A 24,367-nucleotide genomic window follows, 5' to 3' on the forward strand; every position below is an offset into this window, starting at 1 on the left:
ATAAAATTTGCATAAGAGTACATTTTAGATCATACTACATATACTGAGGAGTTCTATATTACAAAGGAAATCTATATACAAATGCTACCTAAATGGCTGACTGGGTGGAAGAATTATTCATACTTACTTTGTTTCTGTACATATTTCCACACTTTTATACATTCTACAATGAAAGAAATATTGCAACAAAATCAAGAAAGAAAATCACTTACTCTGTTGGCTCTCCTTCATCAGGTAAGATATTTCTGGTACACTGAAGAAGGTAATTTCGAAGAAACAGACCCCTCAAGGGATGCTGCACACCACGGCACATTTCTACCAAATCTTTCAAAATGTCCTTCCTGGACTGAGGAAATGACTTGACATATACAACTCCAACTGTGATCAAAAGGTAACTAGGAGAATTATGAAGAAATGCTGATCAGAAATAAAATATTCAAATCAAGAATTTATTTCCAAACACATTGAACAAAACATTAAATAAACAAGACAGGAACCATGTTGTTTTCTCCCGCATGACAAGGAAAATATCTCATTTAAAATATAACCACTGACTGACCTCTAAAAAACTACACACACACACACACACACACACACACACACACACACACACACAGTATATGTACAACATAGATATTACCTTTAAACATATTAGGAAGAGAACAATTATATTAATTTTTCTAATAGTCAAGACATTAAACAAAATAGCAAGTATGTCCATTTTTTCTATTTCCAAAATTCCTCAAATATCTACATAAAACGTAAATCTAGTTATTCTAAAACAATTGAGAGTATCTACCAAAACGTTAATCTCAATTTGTTAAGAAATTACCCTTAAAACTTTTTCTTAAGCTGATAATCATAAAGGACATAACATAAAGTGGGAAATATAGACACAAAAGTTATCGGATTTGTAATTACTTACAGCCTTGGGATAATGTTTCCAGCATACTGTACAAGTTCATAGAGATCTGCCACTTTCCTTCCTTTAGCAAACTCATCTGTCAGGTAGACCTCCAAGTAGTGCAGTTCATCAGAAATGGCCATATCTTTTAATTATGATTAAGGACTAAAAATAAAAATAAGCCAACCTACACAAAACTTTGAAACTTGTTGGAGTCATTATTAACTACTGGGCAGATACCTTAAGTTTTAGTCCTTTAAGAAAGTGTTCAAGGGAAGGAAGAATTTTAGCTGGACTTTTCTTACTTTAAAAAAGGGTTTTAAAGCATGTGTGGTGGGGCAAAGCAGTAAATACAATGGTTACCTGTCAGACTGCTAATGGGTTTTGAAATGGCAAATGATTAAATTCCTGTCCATTTGAGACTGCTGCATAACAAAATCTAAGTATTAAAGAACCAACTGTGTCATAGCCTAAATATCCTCATGAAGGGTCTGAAAATTGAGATGCACCGACAACACATTTATGGACGTTTAAGCATAGGAAAGGAGTACTCTCAAAGTGTTTTTCTCACTTAGCACATCTGCATGGAGAAGGAGTGCCATGTGACTCAGATAACGAAGAATAAGATAACTCCAGAAAAACTTCATAAAGAACAAACAAAATTGGCCTTATCAAGAAGGTCTGGTCCAAATGTTTAGTCTTCAACATTCAAAAGATACAAAGTTCATAGTAGCTCTTTGGTGATAACATAGAAGTCCGGAGTTCACCAAGCATATTAGAAGCATGTTTTAGAGCATCCATAAGCTTGTTTTTGTCCTACAGAAATACCAAGAGAATAGATGAGAATGCTTAATTTAAATAAACATTTATCTTGATTGTTGTACAAAGTCTTTACATCAAGGACTTGTTACATAGTTTTAAAAGAATACCACACTTAAATGATTTTAACCACATAAAAAAATCAACTTAGATCGGTTCACCTTGCCGTCTCTACTGAAAAAGAAAAAGATACATGATTCTTAGTAAGACTTAACATAGCTAAGACTACAAGCTTCCTGACAGAATGCTAATCTTTTCGATCTATAGAGACTAGGAAACTAGCTCTATTCATCACATTTTACCTGCAATCAAGAGAACTGGCATACTGATTCAGGTGAAGCAAGATACTATCCTGACATGGCTTTATCATGGGTTAAAGACTCTTCAGAGCTGTCTGAAATGACTATCCATGTAAGTTTGCTTTCCCCTTGCATTCTTCAAGCCCTCACAATGCCCATATGTTCCACTTAACTCAGAAATGCAAGCAATTCCTTGAGATAGAGGAAACACTATCCATACGCAGGAAGAGAAAGAAGCAAGCAATAGCAAACCCATCTTCTCCATTCCAAGACATTTATTTTTCATTCCCAATTTGTTAGGAATGAAACCAATAAAAGACACAAGAGCATATTACTATGCTTTACAAAGCACAGTAAGACATTTTACAAAGGTAAAATAGCATCATCTTCATCATGGTAATTTACAGTTTAAAGTACTAACCAATTTGGCTCAATTCCTTACATTTTAATCCAGAGAATCAACAGTATCTACACAGATTATCTCTTACTTTATGTTTTAGAATATAAAAATACATAAATAAGTGTTAAGTATAATTTTTAAGCTAGCTTCTACAATAAATTATCTATTCAGCAAAGAAATTAAAGTTTTCAAGGTATTTAGAAAAAAAAGCTGAATAATTCAAATGCAAAGCATTTAAATCCATTCATTCAACAAATATTTACTGAGTACCTATTATATGTTAAGTGTTCCTCAGGTCTGAGGTATAGAACCAAGGAGGCTAGTAATTCTAGTCAGACACTGGTGTGGTAATAATACAGTAATATGTAAATAAAAGGAATGGTCTCTTATTCTTATGAGCTTGTATTCTAGTAGGGAAGACAGACAATCCCAAACCATAAATATACATGTGAGTAAACACGGCTCTTTGTTGAAATTGCTCCACAAAGTGCTTGAGGGAGATGAGATTGAAGATAGATGCTGGTAGACGGTGAAGATTAGATTTACCAGAAACACCTGACTCTAGAAGACACTGCACATGCTTCTTTAGGAACACACGAACTGCAACTGTGCCTCCCACATCTCCATTCTTACCAGGCATCTCTTCATTTGGAATGACTGGACCTTCACAGCCTGTATGGCTTCATCCAAGAGCTTTTCCTGCTCATCCTGAGGGGACTGCTGTGTTGTAGGCTGAAAAATAAAAAATTCCACTGATGTCTCAAGCACCTTCTTCTAGCAAGTATGTTATTTCTATAGTTCTAGCCATAGTCCTTCTCCAACAATGTCCAGCTCTATACCTCAAACCCATTTACCAAATTTTTTTTTTTTTGAGACGGAGTCTAGCTCTGTCGCCCAGGCTGGAGTGCAGTGGTGCCATCTCGGCTCACGGCAAGCTCCGCCTCCCGGGTTCAAGCCATTCTCCTGCCTCGGCCTCCTAAGTAGCTGGGACTACAGGCGCCCATCACCACGCCCAGCTGATTTTTTTTGTATTTTTAGTAGAGACGGGGTTTCACCGTGTTAGCCAGGATGGTCTCCATCTCCTGACCTCGTGATCCGCCTGCCTCGACCTCCCAAAGTGTTTGGATTATAGGCGTGAGCCACCGCACCCGGCCCATTTACCAATTATTAACAGCTGCTGCACACAGAGTCATGCCCCATCGCTGAAGTTAACAGAATAAGACTGACAAAGGAGAACAGTATGTGTACAAACAATTGCCTCTCTCTCAGAAAGTAGGCTGGCCTCAAAGAAACTTGCAGTGGTAGTTCATGGCTGTGTTCTGCTAACACACTCTGAATCCAACCCAGACATAGCCATCTGACCAATCGAAATCTTGTGATAGGTGTAGCCAAAACCAATCTCTAAAGCCTCTCTTTTCCTCTAGACTACTTATCATCTGCATTTCAGTCCATTCTTAGACAGACTAAGGAACTAGTTTACAAAAACAGTGACCAGCCCCTCCTTGGCAATATTTAACAAAAGACTAAACAGCCTAGAAATAAAACAGCCAAAATTGTTAGTGACTTACAGTAGAAAACAATAAAGAGCACTGTCCTCAAATAGCTTACACCATTTCAGATATACTGATCTACAGCTACAGTGGACAAAATATATCTAGACACTCTTCTCTTTGCCATCAACAAAAATCTGCTTGCAAAATGAATTCAATCTCTATGCCAAAAAGAATTAACCACTTCTTCAAGTCATATAAACACTGCTTAAATCTCCAACACAGCATGCATCACATTATTATTATAAATGATGGTCATTTTTACAACCTTGGGATCCAACACACTGCTTGATATATATTGTGCTCCACAAATGTTCACTGCATAAATGAATACACTGGTTTTAGAATGTTTAGATATTTAACAAAAAAAGACTGAATAATTAATGGATGAATAAACAAATTGTGGTTATATACATACAATTACAGAATACTATTCAACCATGAAAAGGAATGAAGTATTGCTACATAAACAAACCTAGAAAACATCATGCTAAATGAAAGAAGCTAGATATAAAAAGCCACATATTGTATGATTCCTCTAATATGAAATATTCTGTATAGGAACAGAAAGTAGACTGATGATTACCAGGAGGGAGGCTGAGGGGAATAATCACTTAATGGGCACTGGCTTTCTTTTAGGGGTAGGGAAAATGTTTTGAAACCAAAGGTGGTGATTGTACAGTATTGTGAGCATACTAAATGCCACTAAATTGTTCACTTTAAAATGGTTAACTTTTTGTTATGTCATTTCACTTTTATTTTTTAAAACAATGACTAAAGACAAAATGCCTCTCACACAATGAGTTGAAGAGGTGGAAGGCAAAGACTTACACATCAACCTGCAAGTAAAATCTGGTCTCTTTCATTATCTAAGAAAAGCAAAACAACATTTCATTTTGAGATTAACAAAGAAACCTGAATAACATAAAACCCACTTCTGAACTAGCATAGCTTATAAAAATTGAAAACTTTTTCTTGTTCTAACTTTGGAAAGAGAAAAATATTAACTGAATAATGAACAATGCCATGCACCTCCCTTTTTTTCCCCATGAAAAACTCTAGCAAACTGAGCTCTGCTGCAAGCACTCTTCCTCAGAAGCACAAACAAATTTCAAAGAAAAAGTTAGGTATCTTTTAAACTTCACTTAAAGGGAACATGAATTTATCCCAGTGGAACTATTACCATAAAATGCTGGTTTCAGAGGCAAGGATGACACCAGCATTTAAAGATTCTGACTTAATGAAATTTACTATTCATCATGGGCTAGTCTTCTCTGAACTTTAGTGAAACCAGGCCATCATTTGGAATTTTTTGGCTCCTTACCTCTGGACGCAATAGATTTAATAATAATTTGAATCAATAGATTTCATGAAGTTCAATTGATCCATTTAGAGATAAACAGTGATACATCTGAATTTTTTTTATTTTTCTTTATGATACATCTGGATTTTTTAATTAAAAATGACTTCTTGTTGTGGTAAAATGTACCTAAAATTTACCATTTTAACCACATTTAAATGCACAGTTCAGTGGCATTAAGTACATTCACATTAATACAGTTACCACCATCTATCTCTAAAACTTTTTATCTTTACAAATGCAAATAGAAACTGTAGCCATTAAACTCCCATTCCGACCCCCCAGGCAATTCTACCTTCTTTTCTCTGAGTTTGACTACTCTATATACTTCATTTAAGTGAAATCATACAATATTTTTACTTTTACGTCTCGCTTATTTCACTGACCATAATATCTTCAATGTTCATCCATGCTGCAGTATGTGTCAGAATTTCCCTCCTTTTAAAAACGAAGTATTTCATTATATATCTATATATACACACACACAATACATTTTGTTTATCCATGGACATATGGGTTGTTTCCACCTTTTGGCTGTTGTGTATGATAATTTTTATTATATAGCAAATGAAACTGGCTATAAAGAGGTTACAATCAGTTCCAAAAACATTTGTATAGAATGACTAGAAAGATTTAGAGATGTATAAACAAAAGAATGCAATTTTAGGAAAATTCTTCTATTTTGTCTCAACTGAGCTTAAAATAGGAATGTAAATACAAAATGTTGAAGATTACAGAATATGACTTATTACAAAGTAAGCTACAAGTGAAGACATAAAGCTATAGTAAAGCAATCTATTTTTATATATTACTCATAAAACAGTGTAGTTATGCTAGCAACAGCTATTCTGACGGCTATGCTTGATGCCTTCCTATGAAGTGTCACATACAGCCTTAACAGTTATAATATGAGCACGCTATCATTAAACACAAGCCAATTAACCAATGTTTCCTCAATCATGAAACTGGTTTTCCATTTGTAAATGACCGTACTTCACAGCTACATGAATCAGAAGAAAATGGAAACCCTACAGAATGGGAATCAAATTAACATTTGTGATTAGGCCCATTTTAGCTTGAGACCCACAAACAGCCCTCTCAAGTCTACAGTTCTAAAGTGCAGAGCAAAGCAAAGGTCATCATGAACTGATCACTTGGAAAACTACTCTCCACATTTCCAGGCTTACAGATTTACAGAAGCCTATCAACACAGAGTGAATAAGATAATTAAAGCGGACATACAGTATATACTCAAAAAAATTATTTACACAGTGCAGGCTATGTCAAACGCTAATAAAATGCAAGTGACAACTTGCCTTTGTTGGAACCAGACACAAAGAGTCACATTTTGAGGAAGTTCAAGTTTACCGGCCAACAGCCACGCCACGATTTGCTGCCGTCATAGAGGGGCCCTAAGGAGAAGTACTGCTTCCAGCAAGTCAAATACTTGGATTTCATCAATGGCGAGACAAAAGAGCCAAGGTGCGCCCAATGCACAAATGCTAAAGGAAACAATCAGTCTCCTTTGCGACCGTCAGGATTAGAAGACAGCCTGAGTCCTTCCAGGAAATTCATGTAAGCAGGTCCCCAGAACTCGCTGACAAACACTGCAGCCGAAGGCGGGTATGAGGCCAAGAAAGGCCAAGGAACCACTGCGACCCCTCCAGGAAGGCGTGGGGACGGCCGAGCACAACTAGGCACAAAGGTAGAAACGCAACATCTGGGCGGGTCCCGGCGCCACCTCCGAGTCTCAGGGCCTCCACGCGCCCTGGGGGCCAGACGCTCAGACCGAGGACTACAGGTCCCCTCGTGGTGGGCAGGTGACCGATTCCACTTAGAGGAGGCCGCAGGCCTTCATGGACCCCAGAGCCTACATGCCAAGTCAACCCACAGAGAGGCCGCCCCGTCTCTCAGCAACGGCCGCAGCCAGGAGCCGCCGCCCACCCCGGCCCGGATCAGCCTACCCGCGGCCTTCCTCCTCCTGTCCCCTATCCCGCAGGCCAAATCGGGCTGGTCTTAATCCCGAACGGTCTGTGGGGCCCCTTCTCCACTCGCTGGGGTGCGGGGCGGTGGGAGAGAGCAGGGGCTACAAGGAGGGTCGACCCGGGTGCCACTGCCCCCTCAGCACTCACCATGGCGACTCCCCAGAGCCTGCAGCAAGCAGCACCCACCCCGCGCGTAGCCTCCCGCGGTCATGTGACTCTGCGGCCCCCTCCAAGCCCCACCCTCTCTAGCCCCGCCCCCGGGCCCTACAGGCGGCTCATTGATTGGCCTACTTCTAGGAACCCAAGTCTCGCGTGCTTATTGGCCCTGGCCACTTAACGCTAGATGGACGGACCTGGACGCCAGCCAATCTCACCACAGCGTGCGAGAGTGGGCGGAGCGGTGCAGGGCAGTGGGGATCGCCCGGCGGCAGGCAGGAGACAACAGGAGGGAAAGGCAGTGTGTGATGAGTTTCTCAAGAAGGAATGGAAGGAAGGGGAGCCGACAAGTCCACATTCACCACATCTGCGTTGGCGAGTGCTAGTGATGCGCATGCGCAAAAGGAAGACCCTGATTGGCTTGTGGGACGGTCTCAATGTCCTGTCCTAACCAATCCAGATGCGCCGGGGGTGGGGCCTGGCTCTCACTGGCCGGTGCAGCCGCTGCGCGCGGGTTTCGTTGCCCCGCGGCGTTCGCCGGAGTTGTTCGCTTTAGTGCCGGCGCCATGGGGTCGGAGCTGATCGGGCGCCTGGCCCCGCGCCTGGGCCTCGCCGAGCCCAACATGCTGAGGTGAGTTCGGCCGCGCAAGACCAGGGCTGGGCTTCCGCCTCGCGGCCCTGGGCCCTCAGGTGAGGCCCGCGCCCTTCCCAGGCGACTGGCGGCGCGGGAGTGACGGGGAGCGCTGGGGCCGGGCGGGGTTTAGGGCCTACTTCAAGAAAAACTCCCGGCCGTGGGCTTGAATGAGATGGCAAGAAGGGCGATGGCAAACGGCGATGGTACACGTCCCGGGGAACAGCCAGCCCTGTCCGTGGGTGGCACGCGGTGGTAGAAAAATGAGCCAGGGAGAACTTTCCGCTCATTCCGCCAACGCCTGCTGCAGTCGGGTTTATAGCTGCGAACCCGACAACGAGGCGCAGAATCCGCTGTCTGTAAGGGCGAGGACTGTGTAGACCTTAACCGGGCCATGCGCCAGAGCCACTGGGCTTGGGGTGGAGCGCGGCCTAGTGGCTGCCTTTAACGCAAACAAACAAAACTCGGAAAAGCAGGCGCCGTTCCCGCTGAGGCCGGATTGATGGCAGGTGCTAGGCGAGGAAAGATATGGCAAGAGCAGCCCAGGCAGGGACGCTGTAAAAAGGCCTGTAAAAAGCCTTGAGATGGGAAGCGGGATCCGGGGTTCGAAATAAATCCATTGTAGCTAAAACGTGGAGCAGTCAGGCGAGGGAAGGCAAGGAAAACAGCACTTAAAAGATTTGAAGACACACCTGCAGGACTCGGTAGTCATTTAGAACAGTGGTTCTCAAAATGTGGTTCCTGGACTAGCAACAGCCATATCATCTTGTCACTTGTTAGAAATACAAATTCTTGGATCCCACCTCAAGCCTGCTGATCAGTAACTCGGCCTGGGACCCAGTAATTTGCAAGTCCCCAAGGTGATTTTCGCCTACAATCAAGTTTAAGAACTACTGATTTAAAGGAAATAGGAGGAAAGGAGGAACCCTGGTCTAACCTACCTGTCTCTGTGATAGTTCATGCTTGTTCCAGTAATGGAAGGAGGAAAGAAGGGTTATTTTTTTGACAAAATTTAACTTCCTTTTGCCTGAAAGCATTTGAGCACAGTGATGTTTGGAGTCAGTGCTGGTTCTGTCTTCCTCTCCCCAGAGGATATGACCTTCATTCCCAGCCCCAGATACACGTGCCACAGGAGTTAGGCTTAGTGTGAAGCTCACCAGGCTGTATTCATTGTTTACCAACGTGTTGAGCAAACTTCTGAATAAGTTGTAGCGAACACACTGCCCTTTTAACCAGGAAAGCAGAGGAGTACTTGCGCCTGTCCCGGGTGAAGTGTGTTGGCCTCTCTGCACGCACCACGGAGACCAGCAGTGCAGTCATGTGCCTGGACCTTGCAGCTTCCTGGATGAAGTGCCCCTTGGACAGGGTAAGTAGGTCCCACCGAATGTCTGAATAATCCAGTGCAACACTGAAGCTCTTTTAACTTTTGGTTGAACTAAACCCCAGTAAAAACTCTTGTTTTAGAATTGTCCTGGCTATTCTTGTGTGTTATTCTGGAAATATTGTAGAATCATTTTGCATTGGAAAAAATTTTTTTGCCATGTTTTCTTTACTCTTCACTGTTTTCCCTGACCACCTCTTTCTCGGCTAGAGGCCATCTTCCACATTGCTGCTAGCATTATCCTCCTTTTAAAGCACGTATTTCCAAACCCCTATGCTTTTCTTCCAGTGTCACAGTGTTTGAGAGAACAAGCTTTGGGGTCAGGAGGAGTTGCATGTTGAGATCAAATCTCCACACTAGCTACCTCTGTTAGCCTCCAGTGTCCTCATCCATAAAGTGAAGATAAAATATCCAATTTCACTGGATTATTATGAGGATTAAATGTACATAACACCATTAACACAGCACCTGTGTCATAACGATACACTCATTAAATGGTAATATTAAAAACAAAGCTTTGTTGATGACCATCAAACTCTCCTGGCCTCAAGCTGCAGTATTCACTTAACAAACTCTGCATGTCAATGATTTGTGGCTTTGAAAATGCAATACCTTGTTTTTTTCCTGCAGTGCTCTTCTGGTAAACTCCTATTTGTCTTACATGACCTTGCCTTATTGTTACATTGAAACTTTCCTCAAGTCTCCCAGACAGAGCTGGTTTCCCACAGTGGATCCTCCTGTTTCTTTTTCCTCTTTCTCTCCTACACACACACACACACACACACACACACACACACACTCTCTCTCTCTCTCTCTCTCTCTCTCTCTCTCTCTCACACCACCCCGCCCCTCCTCCACTCCTGCTACTTCTCTCCTTCCTTTTCCCAATAAATTACACGTTAGCACCTTTGTATAAACACAAGTAACCATCCATGTGTTTCCTGTGGTTTTTTACTGCCTGTTTTGACTATATTAATATTGTGTTATAATTTTAAATCATCTGTGCATATGCATGACTGCCTGCCTTTGTATAGTTTGAACTCTTTGAAAGCAGTACTTCCTCAGCCTGACATGATTACCGGTTTTTTGACTAAATGAAGCTAAACCTTTAGGTGGAGTGACTTGCCACAAAATTAATTTTGAAAAGTTATACTGCTTATTAAACAAGTGTTTAAGGGTACTAATATATAGAACTTAAGGTTTTTATGGTTTGTGTATGTGTTTTTCCTTTCACAGGCTTATTTAATTAAACTTTCTGGTTTGAACAAGGAGACGTATCAGAGCTGTCTTAAATCTTTTGAGTGTTTACTGGGCCTGAATTCAAATATTGGAATAAGAGACCTAGCTGTACAGTTTAGCTGTACAGAAGCAGTGAACATGGCTTCAAAGATACTAAAAAGGTATGGGGCATAAAGAACCTTAATTAAAATATATACCAATAGGCTGGGCGTGGTGGCTCACGCCTGTAATCCCAGCGCTTTGGGAGGCCAAGTCGGGTGGATCATGTGGTCAGGAGTTCAAGACCAGCCTGGCCAACATGGTGAAACCCCATTTCTACTAAAAATACAAAAATTAGCTGGGCGTGGTGTCATGCGCCTGTAATCCCAGCTACTCGGAAGGCTGTGGCAGGAGAACTGCTTGAACCCAGGAGGTGGAGGTTGCAGTAAGCCAAGATTGCACCACTGCACTCCAGCCTGGATGACAGAGCAAGACTCCGTCTTGGGGCAGGGCGGGGGTGGGGGGACCAGAAAATTTATACTGATAGATACAAATTATCCATTGTCCTATTCTGGTTAATTTTCAGTCTTAAAAAAAATGACTCATGTTAAGTGACAGCACACATATCCATTTTAAAAGCTTGTAAGTTCTGGTTTACACTTTCAGTCTCTTTTCAAATAATATTTTCTAACAGATAATTCTGCAATAACTTCTCCTTTAGCTATGAGTCCAGTCTTCCCCAGACACAGCAAGTAGATCTTGACTTATCCAGGCCACTTTTCACTTCTGCTGCACTGCTTTCAGCATGCAAGTAAGTATTTCATTAAACATTCAAAAAAGTTACCAATTTACAAGTGGGTTTTTCATCCCCAAGGAATACTTCTAATTTAGTTGATATCAATTCAGAGCATATTTTCCCCTAGAAATAATATTAGGAATATTGGCCAAGTGACCATATTCCCAGTTTATCCCATAATGTAGCTAACAACTTGGAACTAGTGTTGCCAGAATTCCACTAGCCAAATTGCAGCTGTATACATATGCTGGGAATTCTGATTTCAGTCTGCCTTTTATAAGAGATGATATCTGTCATTAAAACAATCTTCATGTGTGATTTTCTGCTCATATTTTTTAAAAAGTACTGGCTGGGCCAGGCATGGTGGCTCCCGCCTGTAATCCCAACACTGGGAGGCGGAGGCAGGAGGACTGCTTGAGGCAAGGAGTTCAAGATTAGCCTAGACAACATAGGGAGACCCCAATCTCTTAAGGAAAAAAAAAAAAAAAATTAGCTGGGTGTCAGTGCATGCCATCAATCCTGGCTTCTCAGCTACTCGGGAGGCTGAAGCTGAAGGCTCGCTGGAGCCTAGGAGTTCTTGGTTATAGTGAGCTATGGTCACGCTACTACACTGCAGCCTAGGCAACATAGCAACACTGTCTCTAAAAAAAAAAAAAGCACTGGCTACAACTGTTCTTCAAGGAATTTATAACATTTTAGTGATAAATTCTCACGTCTGAATCTTACAGATTCAGGTTATCTATGTGTATACTGAAATGTTACCTTGGAAATATTAGTAATTGTTGATATCTTTGTCTAGAGTTATCTTATTTTTATCTTGCCAGAAAACTCCTTAGAAAACAAAATGTAATTGGCCCTTAAAGAATGGATTTCTCACTACCTACCCACTAATTTTGGTATGCTTGGCTCTATTAGGTACATACCTAGGAGTATTAATTAGCATTTGTGGAAAACATCTCTTCAATTCAACAAAAGTATGTGCATATACGGAGGGAGTATAGCTGATATTGTAGAAAACAGTGAGAATAGTCAACCCTACTTTTGAAACCATATTACGCTGAGTAAGAAAAGGTCTTGACAGGTCTGTTATCCTGAAGAAAAAGTTTATTTTGTGTTTGTAATTAGTGGTTGCTATGGAGTCTTATTAGGAGAGTTTATTTTCAGGGTGGGGTGGGGTTGTTACATTCCTGTAATATAAATATCCTGTGAGTTAAAATGAATGGAACATAAAAAAGTCCTATGATTGTCATTCATTAAATTAATCTCAGATTTACTAAAGAGTTCTAAAAGTCATGATGCACTACAGCAAATGTCTTTTATGTGCCCCTTTTGTTATAAAACAGATCCCATGTGCATTTTAACTCTCAGTCCAATAAACAACTAAACAACTTAGCATAGATAATAACATGTTTGGAATGAAGGAAAAAAACTAGACAGAGGCTCTTAAAGCATGGTCAAAAAGAAAATAAGTTGATTATCTGGTTGCCCAGAGAAGAAAACTGTACAGATCTTGAGAAAAGCAACTTATGAAATTGTTTTGTAGGATTCTAAAGCTGAAAGTGGATAAAAACAAAATGGTAGCCACATCCGGTGTGAAAAAAGCTATATTTGATCGACTGTATAAACAACTAGAGAAGATTGGACAGCAGGTCGACAGTAAGTATTCTGTAGTCCAAGAATGCATCATTTGAAAATGTAGTACTTTTGCTTGTAAAAGTCAATATTTTCAAATATGTAAACTGGCTGCTTCCTAAATTCCGTATTACATGTGGACCAGGTATGTTTTTATTGATGTTTCTAACCTATGATTCCATGAATCTGTGCCTGGAAAATGATTCTCAAGTCTGACAAGAGGCCAAAAAGAGAGGTCTAAGATTATTTTTCTTCTCCTCATATTTGATCAGTTAAGCTGTCTAATTTTATTTGTGATCCAAAACATGCCCAAATACTGAAATTGAGGACAGGAGAAAAATTAACCTTGATAACACTTCTTAAAGGAGAACCTGGAGATGTAGCTACTCCACCACGGAAGAGAAAGAAGATAGTGGTTGAAACCCCAGCAAAGGGTAAGTTTTACTAATACGGTACTGACATGACATTTTATGCGGTGAATAGCCCAGTGCTGCTCTAGCAGCTTGCCTGACAGGAGTCCAGTTTTAAGTAAATTCTGACTGTGAATCATTTGATAAGACCAGTTTTCCAAGCAATCAGTAATGGAAGTAACATCGTTATTGGGTAATTAAGAATATGGCTGGTCTGGCACAGTGGCTTATTCCTGTAATCCGAGCACTTTGGGAGGCTGAGGCGGGAGGATTGCTTGAGCCCATGAGTGCAAGACCAGCCTGGGCAGCTACAGCTAGGTATTTGTCTTACCTGGGCATGGTCTGATGGGAAGTCCCTTGTTGTATAACCAGTCAGCTGGTTGGCTGTTTGTGATTGGCTGGGGATTATTTTTGTCTTTCGGAGGTTATTTTCCCCCCACAAAGAAATGTTTCCAAGTTAAGTTCCAGTTTGCTTATAAGAGCTTTAGCTACAAAGACAATCTCAGGCAAATGGCTGCATTATTGTTTTAATACCACCTACTGGCTATGTGATTTTTTGGTTTTTTTGTTTGTTTGTATGTTTCTTGTTTTTTGGTTTCTCTCTTTCTGAGACATGGCCTGGTTCTCTTACCCATGCTAGAGTGCAGTGGCATGGTCTTGGCTCACTGCAGCCTCCTCCTCCTGAGCTCAAACCATCCTCCCACCTCAGCCTCCCGAGTAGCTGGGACTACAGGCATGTGCTACCACACCTGGCTAATTTTTGTATTTTTGATAGAGATGGGATCTCACTATGTTACCCAGGCTGGTCGTGAACTCCTGGGCTCAAGTGACCCGCCCCCTTCACCTCCCAAAGTGCTGGGATTACAGGCATGAGCCGCTATGCCCAGCCACTGGCTATGGGATTCTAAGAAAGTCTATAATTTCTGTGAGCCTCAATTTCCTGACCTATAAAATGTGATTAATATTATCACCTATTACGGAGTGTAGTAGGGGTTAAATGAAATAATGCTGTTTAAAGTACTTGGTTCAGTGCCTATCAAGCACCAGTTAAGTGCTTGATAGAATTAGCTATTAGATGTCTTGGAATGCTTGGAGTGTAAGGGAGGGAAAAAAGTGATAGCTAAGCTAGGTGTGGTAGTGTGAGCCTATAGTCCCAGCCACGGTCCCAGCTACTCAGGAGGTGGAGGTGGGAGGATCATTTGAACCTAGGAATTTGAGTGCAGCCTGAGCAACATTACAAGACCCCATCTCAAAAAAAAAGTGATAACTGCTATTTCTCCATGTCATTTCAGTATCTTTTCTATTTTAGACAATTTAAACAAGTTTACCTTTTTTTAAATTTCATTTCTAAGCATAAGAATTTTGAAATTGCTTTTGATAATTTTCTGTCAGAAATGGAGAAGGTAGAGGAGATGCCACATAAGCCACAGAAAGATGAAGATCTGACACAGGATTATGAAGAATGGAAAAGAAAAATTTTGGAAAATGCTGCCAGTGCTCAAAAGGCTATAGCAGAGTGATTTCAGCTTCCAGACTGGTATACATTCCAAACTGATAGTACATTGCCACCTCCAGGAAGACTTGATGGCTTTGGGATTTTGTTTAAACTTTTATGATAAGGATCCTAAGACTGTTGCCTTTAAATAGCAAAGCAGCCTACCTGGAGGCTAAGTCTGGGCAGTGGGCTGGCCCCTGGTGTGAGCATTAGACCAGCCACAGTGCCTGATTGCTATAGCCTTATGTGCTCTCCTACAAAATGGAATTGGAGGCCGGGTGCAGTGGCTCACGCCTGTAATCCCAGCACTTTGGGAGGCCGAGGTGGGTGGATCACCTGAGGTCAGGAGCTCGAGACCAGCCTGGCCAACATGGTGAAACCCCATCTTTACTAAAAATACAAAAATTAGCCAGGTGTGGTGGTGCATGCCTGTAATCCCAGCTCCTCAGTAGGCTGAGACAGGAGCATCACTTGAACCTGGGAGGCAGAGGTTGCAGTGAACCGAGATTGCACCACCGCACTCCAGCCTGAGTGACAGAGCGAGACTTATCTCCTAAATAGATAGATACTCCAGCCTGGGTGACAGAGCGAGACTTATCTCATAAATAAATAGATAGATACTCCAGCCTGGGTGACAGAGTGAGACTTATAGATAGATAGACAGATAGATAGATAGATAGATAGATAGGTAGATAGATAGATAGAGAGATAGAGAGATAGATAAATGGAATTGGAGCCATTTTGCTTTAAGTGAATGGCAGTCCCTTGTCTTACTCAGAATATAAAATTCAGTCTGAATGGCATCTTACAGATTTTACTTCAGTTTTTGTGTAAGGTATTTTTTATTTGACTAAATCAATATATTGTACAGCCTAAGTTAATAAATGTTATTTGTATATGCATTCAAGTTGTACTTCTCATCAGTTTGGGGGAATCCTTCTTATGCTAAAAGCTATGTCTTCTCTAACAGGAAAAAGCCCAAGTTCCTGTCCACTGAGCCACACTGCCCACCAGACCACAAACTCAAATCAGACTTTAAAACCCTGCTCAGCCACTTATCACCTGTGAAATATTTCGCAAATTAATTAACTTTTTTATGCCTCATCTATAAAGTAGGAGTAGAAATGGTACCACCTCATAGATAATATGGAGGAGTTTCTGAGCCAATACATATAAAGCATTTAGGACAGTACCTGCTATGAGTAAGCATTTCGAAAATATTAGAAGAGAGAAAGAATCTCACATACGGAGGTCTCATAATGAATTAAACATTACCACCTTTTTATAAAATCAAGCTTTTTTTAAATATCTACATATTGAAAAATGTAAATTTAGTAAATACTACTTATTTTAAGACTATGGAAAAGGACCTTTTCATGGATGGTAAGAAGTTGCTAAAGGCATCATGCAGACATGATTTTAACTAAAATTAAGAATATATGATATAATTAAATATTTCCATGATAAAGGGATTGCATCCAAATGTTTAAAATCTACTTAGAATGACATCAGTAATAATAATGGTTGCCTTTTATCTGCTACAGGTAATGAATAATACCTGCTACATAGATCTAGAATGACTAAAGGTGATGTCTCTTTTTTCCCCCTATCTTTTTAGTTTTAGAACTTTAGCAGACTAAGGCTAAAGAAATACCACAATCAAATGGTCCCAACATAAGCATGTCTGGCAAGGCCTGTGGTATTGGGGAATGAACATGAGCTTTGGAACCACACACACTTGGGTTTAAATTCTGGCTCTGCCACTTCTCCCCTAACAAAAGCCCAAAATCTTACTGAGCCTAAGTTTTCCTATTTATAAAATAGAAAAGCTGGGCACAGTGGTGTGCACCTACAGTCACAGCTACTCAGGAGCCAAGGCAGGAGGACCACTTGAGCCAAAGAGTTTAAGTCTGTGGTATGCTATGATCACACCTGTGAATAGCCATTGCACTCCAGCCTGGGCAATACAGGGAGACCCCATCTCTTAAAAAAAAATAAATAAATAACAACAGCTAAAATAGAAATACCTGCCTTGTGAGGATTAAAGGTACTATTGTATTTGTGAAGTGCACGGCATTTAGAAGGCATTCACTAAATAGCTCTTGTTATGGCTTTGATCCAAAATTGATAAATCTTCCTCATTTATTAAGAAGGTATGTAATTTGAGACCCAGCACAATGGTTCAGGCCTGTAGTCCTAGCACTTTGGGAGGCTGAGGCAGGCAGGTTGCCTGAGCTTAGGAGTTCGAGACCAGCCTGGGCAATATGGCAAAACCCCGTCTCTACTAAAAATACAAAAAATTAGCCAGGCATGGTGGCAGGCACCTGTAGTCCTAGCTACGCAGGAGGCTGAGGCACGAGAATTGCTTGAACCCAGAAGGTAGAGGTTGCCGTGAGCCAAGATAGTGCCACAGCACTCCAGCCTGGGTGACAGACGAGACTATATAATTTATTATTTGGTGCCAAGATTTAGATTTCTAGCTTTGAGTCAAAAGCAATGTACTTATCACCCTGTAAAGTTAAGCACATTCACCTACTTTAAAATTGTAGTAAAATATATGTAACAAAATACGCTATCTTAATATTTTTGAAGTGTTTATGGTTAAGTATTATGTAGTCACTTTGTTTTGCAGCCAATCTCCAGAATTTTTTCATCTTGCAAAACTGACTTAACCATTAAACAACTCCCTATTCCTCCCCACATCCCCTGACAACCACCATTGTATTCACTCTCTGAATTTGACTAAGGATTCATATAAGTGGAATCACAGTATTTGTGACTGGCTTTTTTCACTTAGTATAATGTTCTCGAGATTATCCATGTTGTAACATGTCAAAAGTTCCTTTTTAAAGCTGAATATTCAGTTGTATATACCACATTTTGTTTATTCATCCATCATTGTGACACTTGGGTTGATTTGAGTAATGCTGCTATGAACATGTGTGTACAAATACCTCTTGAGGACCCTGCTTTCAATTCTTTTGGGTATACACCCAGAAATGGGATTGCTGGATCATATGGTAATCTATTGATTGACTGACTGAGATGGACTCTCACTCTGTCGCCCAGGCTGGAGTGCAGTGGCATGTTCTCAGCCCACTACAAACTCTGCCTCCCAGGTTCAAGCAATTCTTCTGCCTCAGCCTCCCAAGTAGATGGGATTACAGGCGCCCACCACCACGCCTGGCTAATTTTTGTAGTTTACTTAGTAGAGACAGGGTTTTGCCATGTTGGCCAGGCTGGTCTCGAACTCCTCACCTCAGGTGATCCACCCTCCTCAGCCTTCCAAAGTGTTGGGATTACAGGCGTGAGCCACCACACCCAGCCTCTACTTTTAAATTTTTGAGGAACTGCCATAGAGTGTATATCATATTACATTCCACCCACAGTTCATAAGGATTCCAATTTCTCTACATCTTTGCCAACACTTATTTTCTAGTTTTTCTTTTTTTTTTTTTTTAATAGTAGCCATCCTAATGGGTGTGAGGTGTTATCTCATTGTGGTTTTGATTTGCTTTTCCCTAATGATTAGGGGAAAGATGTTGGGCATCTCTTCATGGACTTGAATAGACATTTTTTAAAGAAAATATACAAACAGCAAATATGCCCCTTTTTGAATCAGGTTGTTTGGTTTTTGTTGTTGAGTTATAGGAGCTCTTTATATATTCTAGATATTCACCCTTATCAGATATGATAGGTAAATATTTTCTCCCATTCCTTAGGTTGCCTTTTCACTCTGTTGATTATGGCCCTTGATGCACGGAAGCTTTTAATTTTGATATAGTCCAATTTATTTTTACTTCTGTGGTCTGTACTCTTGCTATCATATCCAAGAAATCATTGCCAAATCCAATGTCATGAAGCTTTTCCCCTGTTTTCTTCTAAGAGTTAAATGGTTTCAGCTCTTACATTTAGGTCTTTAATCCATTTTCAGTTAATCAGGCACATTCACTTTTAAATTACCCTGTTGAGATGTGATTCTGATAAATCTAAAATTTCTGAGCCTTGTTTAAATAGCATATGAGAATAAATATAAGTAGTATTGTCTGTTTTTTCTTTATGCCATGAAAGCAAGTAATGGTAATTATTTTGATTATTTGCAATATAATATGTACTTAGTTATTTTTTAAATTAGTTGGGGAGTGGAGGAATTACCTTAAAGCAGTCTTGTCCAAATGCCCTCCTAGGAAGCCTTTCTACAGTTTTCTAACACAATTACAATCCCAGTGATGAATGCTGTGATGGTTAATACTGAGTGTCAACTTGATTGGATTGAAGGATACAAAGTTTGACCCTGGGTGTGTTTGTGAGGGTGCTGCCAAAAGAGATTAACATATGAGTCTGGGCTGGGAAAGATCCACCCTTATTCTGGTGGACACAATCTAATCAGCTGCCCGCAAATATAAAGCAGGCAGTAAAATGTGAAAAGGAGAGACTGGCCTAGCCTCCTAGCCTACATCTTTGTCCTGTGCTGGATGCTTCCTGCCTTCGAACGTCGGACTTCGGGTTCTTCAGTTTTGGAACTCGGACTGGCTCTCCTTGCTCCTCAGCTTGCAGACAGCTTATTGTGGGACCTTGTGATCATGTAAGTTAATACTTAATAAACTCCCCTTTATATACATATATATATACACATATTACATATATATATATATATATATATATATATATATCCTGTTCTGTCCATCTAGAGAACCCTGACTAATACAGATGCTTACTAGTTAGTGAATTCATGTGTTTCAGTACTGTTATTATAAACACTTTTTGGAAGCTCACTTCTTTAACAGTTCTTCATGGTTTATTTAACTGATTAAAAAGTTCTTTTTGTCATGAATGTTTTCAAATACATACAACAGTAAAGAGGACAGTATAATGAAACCCATACACATCACCTAGACCTAAGTTATTAGATGTTGTGCCATACTTGCTTAACTATACCTTCCTTTTTCTCTGAAGTCATCTAACCACACTGCCAATATCACACCTCACAAAATTTATAGTAACTCTATCATCAAATGTGAAATTCACAATCTAAATGTCTCAAAGATATCTTTTTATTGCTTGCTCAAATCAGGGGCAACACACGGTTCACACTTGACATTGAGTTGTGAATTTTTAATTATAAATGTAATACATGCGGGCCAGGTGCAGTGGCTCACACCTGTAATCCCAGCACTTTGGGAGGCCGAGGTGGGCAGATCACAAGGTCAAGAGATCGAGACCATCCTGGCCAGCATGGTGAAAGCCCATCTCTACTAAAAACACAAAAATTAGCTGGGCATGGTGGCGCATGCCTGTAGTCCCAGCTACTTGGGAGGCTGAGGCAGGAGAATCACTTGAACTCGGGAGGCAGATGTTGCAGTAAGCCGAGATTGCGCCACTGCACTCCAGCCTGGCAACAGAGTGAGACTCCATCTTGGAAAGAAAAAAAAAAAAAAAAAAGGAATACATGCTCATTGTCAAAAAAAAAAAAAAAGATTCAAAAGGTTCAGAAAGATAAATGAAAAGTGGAATTCCCCCTCTCACAATCACCCACTTTTCACACTCCACTGTTAAGTTTCTTGCATATCCTACATTTTTTAATGCACATAAAAGCATATGTCTCTTCACAAATGGGATGATACCATATATACATTCTATAATTTTTTTAAGAAAAAATGGCTTTCAATATATCTAGATCTATCTATAACAGCTGTGAGGTATTCCACTATATGGATGTGGCAAAATTCATTTAACTAAAACCAAACTAATAGGCATGTGTTGGTTGTTTTTACTGGGCCATTAGCAACAGTGCTATAGTAAACATCATTTTGCATAAATCTCTATACAATTGTTCAAGTACGGAGGGATAAATTTCTAGAAATAAAATTTCTGGAGGAAAGAAAGCATGGGCATGACTTTTATTTGGATACATATCCATCAAAAGTGGGAGAATGCCATTTTCCCCACAGCCTCACCAATTCTTCACCAATCTGACAGGTGGAAAAAGTGGGCCCCAACTACCTTTTAGAGTTTCTCTGCCCAGCAGTTTCCAGTGACTGTACATGCAAATGGAAAAGTCCCATTAGAAATAGTTGACCCAACACAGTTGCAATCAAATATTTGAGCTAAGTACACACCAGCAAAGTACTAAAAATATCCAGAAAAACTCAAGCTTCATAAAACCTCAAATTTCAAACCAAGGATGCTAAAATCTACATAGCTCACTGGTGTGGGCCTGGCCTAAACAGACCCCCTCAAAGGAACTTTGGAGGGAAATTGTTTCTCTAGGTAAGGAATAACAACATAAAGGGAAAAAAATTAAAATTGGTAGATACAGGATTCTCTGTAGATCTGCCCTATCCAATATAGATGCCACTAACCACATGTGGCTATTAAACACTTAAAATGTGGCTAGTGCAACTGCAGAACTGAATTTCTAATTTTATTTAATTTTAATACATGTAAAAGTGGATACTTCAGTTATTGGAAAACTGTGAGTTATGTTTCAAACAACTTGAGTATGTAAATACATTTTCCACAGTAAGTTTTAAGAAATCTAAATACAGATTAAGTACGTCTGATGAAAACCTAGCATCTGAATTGACAGGTTTTTTTTTGTTGTTTTTTTTTTGTCGGGGGTGGGGACAAAGTTTTGCTCTGCCACCCAGACTGGAGTGCAGTGGTGTGATCTCAGCTCACTGCAACCCCCGCCTCCTGTTTAAGTGATTCTTGTGCCTTAGCCTCCCAAGTAGCTGGGGTTACAGGTGTGCGCCACCACGCCCAGCTAATTTTTGTATTTTTAGAGATGGGGTTTTACTATGTTGGCCAGCAGTCTGCCCACCTTGGCCTCCCAAAGTGCTGGGATTACAGATGTGAGCCACCATGCCCAGCCTTGACATGTGTTTTTAAGTGTAAAATATACCAGATTTTGGAGACTTAGTATGAGAAAAAGAATATAAAATATCTCTTTTTTTTGAGATGGAGTTTTGCTCTTGTTGCCTAGGCTGGAGTTCCATGGTGTGATCTTGGCTCACTGCAACTTCCACTTCCTGGGTTCAAGCGATTCTCTGGCCTCAGCCTCCCTAGTAGCTGGTAAAGTATCTCAATTTTATATTGATTACATATTGAAATATTTTTGATACACTAAGTTATATAAATTATTAAAATTGATTTTCAATGGGTTTTGTTAGAGAAGCTACTAGAAATGTTTTAATTATGTGTATAGCCTGTACTATATTTTTGTTGGGCAGTGCTGCTCTAGATATGGTAATTAACTACCTTTTTCTGGGGAGATGTTTCATAGCATTCTCCAGAATCTTAAGTCCAAAACAGGGTATGAACACAATAGAACTATAAAATATACTCTCTAGCTCCTTCTGGAAGCTGCCCTCAAAAAACCTTTTAAAGAAAGATAACTGACATTTAAAAAATAAGACATTTTACCAAATCACTATCACTGTCTCATCAAAGGACAACTTCCAGCAGCTGTGTCTTCTGATGTTCATTCTTCAGCTGACCAACTTGGAGCAGGCCTAGACTTGCTGGTACTGAAACTGTTAGTTCCCAACAAGGGTTAGCCTTCCAGAGGAAACTTAACAACTTGAGAACTGCAGCAGCAGGATAACCTCTCCACCTGCCTACCTCTCTGTCAAAAAGCAAGAGCCTCTGTTACGGGACAAAAATCCTGAAAGGTGGTGAAACTGTTGCATGTCTAATTAAAATCTAAAATTCACAATATCGACTAAAGCTGCTCACCTGAGGCCGAGCACAATGGCTCACGCCTATATTCCCAGCTCTTTGGGAGGCCAAGACAGGTGGATCACCTGAGGTCAGGAGTTCGAGACCAGCCTGGCCAACATGGCAAAACCCCATCTCTACTAAAAATACAAAAATTAGCTGGGCGTGGCAGCACACGCCTGTAATCCCAGCTACCTGGGAGGCTGAGGCACAAGATCACTTGAACCCGGGAGGCAGAGGTTGCAGTGAGCCAAGAACACACCAGTGCACTCCAGCCTGGGTGACAGAGGAAGACTGTCTCAAAAAAAATAAAAAACTAAAGCTGCTCACCTGAGAAAAAAATGAGAATAGCACAAAAATCATGTAGAAGTAAGGAAATTTAAAAGATTGTATGTTTTTTCATAATAAAGTACTCCTTTTAACCATTTTACAAGTTGGTAAAGTATCTGAATATACATGTATACAAGTTCGTAAATGTGTTAGTTGAAGCTGGGTGTGGTGGCTCACACCTATAATCCCAGCACTTTGGGAGGCTGGGGCAGGTGGATCGCTTGAGCTCAAGACCAGGTTGGGCAACATGGCAAAACCCTGTCTCCACTAAAAATACAAAAATTAGCTGGGTGTAGTAGCGGGCACCTATAGTCCCAGCTACTCATGATCGCCTGAGCCCAGGAGGCAGAGGCTACAGTGAGCCAAGATCACACCACTGTACTCCAGCCTGGGCAACAGAGTGAGACCCTGTCAAAAAAAAAAAAAAAGTGTTAGTTGCTTGCCATGTTGAGAACAGTATGATTTCAGCGAAGGGATGACAGGGCTACTCTAATGCATATAGAAAAGTGTTTAAATGTACAGTGGACCCTTGAACAATGTGAGGGTTAGGAGTGCCTACCCCCTTGCAGTTGAAAATCTGAGTATAACTTTTGTCTCCCCAAAAACTTAACTACTAATAGCCTACTGTTGACTGGAAGCCCTATCAATAATATCAACAGTCAATCAACACCCATACACACATACGTGTTTGTGTGTGTGTGTGTTTGTGTGTGTGTATATATACATATACTGTATTCTCTTTTTTTTTTTTCGAGACGGAGTCTTGCTCTGTTGCCTAGGCTGGAGTGCAGTGGTGCAATCTTGGCTCACTGCAAACTCCACCTCCCGGGTTCAAGCAATTCTCCTGCCTCAGCCTCCAGAGTAGCTGACATTACAGGCATCCGCCACCATGCCCCACTAATTTTTGTATTTTTAGTAGAGATGGGGTTTCATAAAGGTGTTCATCTTCATCATCTTCCTGTTGAGTAGGCTGCAGAGTGGGATGAAGAGGAGAGCATGGTGTTGCTGTCTCAGGGGTGGCAAAGGTGGAAGAAAATCCACATTTAAGTTGACTGCAATTCAAACCCTGTTCAAGGGTCAACTGTACATGTATATAGGAAGTGTATGTGTAGAGTGACAACATTGAAAGTGCTACAGCCTGAGGCAGCAGAAGAGCAGCTTTCCTTTATGTCTCAGGATGTATCATTTCTGTGTTTCTCAGAAAGCTGAACCTCATTACATTCTTATGTCTTTCATAAATTGCCTATCAGCTTCCAGACTTACAAGACCAGAAATTTATAAC

At 40.6% G+C, this 24,367-nt stretch overlaps 2 protein-coding genes across 4 annotated transcripts in view; one reads left to right on the forward strand and one right to left on the reverse strand.

The window, feature by feature from the left end:
* Positions 1-7,542, reverse strand: part of VPS35 (VPS35 retromer complex component) — a 27,729-nt gene extending 20,187 nt beyond the window's left edge. The window contains 5 exon segments of one of the 3 annotated variants that reach the window (NM_001135292.2): positions 213-395; positions 926-1,049; positions 1,624-1,720; positions 3,056-3,154; positions 7,465-7,512. In NM_001135292.2, coding sequence (NP_001128764.1) covers positions 213-395; positions 926-1,049; positions 1,624-1,720; positions 3,056-3,154; positions 7,465-7,467 — 506 coding nt within the window. In that variant the 5' untranslated portion in view covers positions 7,468-7,512. 3 annotated transcript variants of the gene reach the window in all.
* On the forward strand, positions 6,687-15,938 carry ORC6 (origin recognition complex subunit 6). Its single transcript, XM_002834047.5, has 8 exons — positions 6,687-7,037; positions 7,615-8,104; positions 9,341-9,470; positions 10,722-10,885; positions 11,425-11,514; positions 13,043-13,155; positions 13,497-13,565; positions 14,934-15,938. Exons 2-8 carry the CDS (start codon positions 7,911-7,913, stop codon positions 15,059-15,061), a joined length of 888 nt encoding a protein of 295 aa, XP_002834093.2. The 5' UTR covers positions 6,687-7,037; positions 7,615-7,910; the 3' UTR covers positions 15,062-15,938.
* The last annotated feature ends 8,429 nt before the right edge of the window (positions 15,939-24,367 follow it).

Source organism: Pongo abelii, chromosome 18 (assembly GCF_028885655.2).
Source record: "Pongo abelii isolate AG06213 chromosome 18, NHGRI_mPonAbe1-v2.0_pri, whole genome shotgun sequence".
NCBI lineage: Eukaryota > Metazoa > Chordata > Mammalia > Primates > Hominidae > Pongo > Pongo abelii.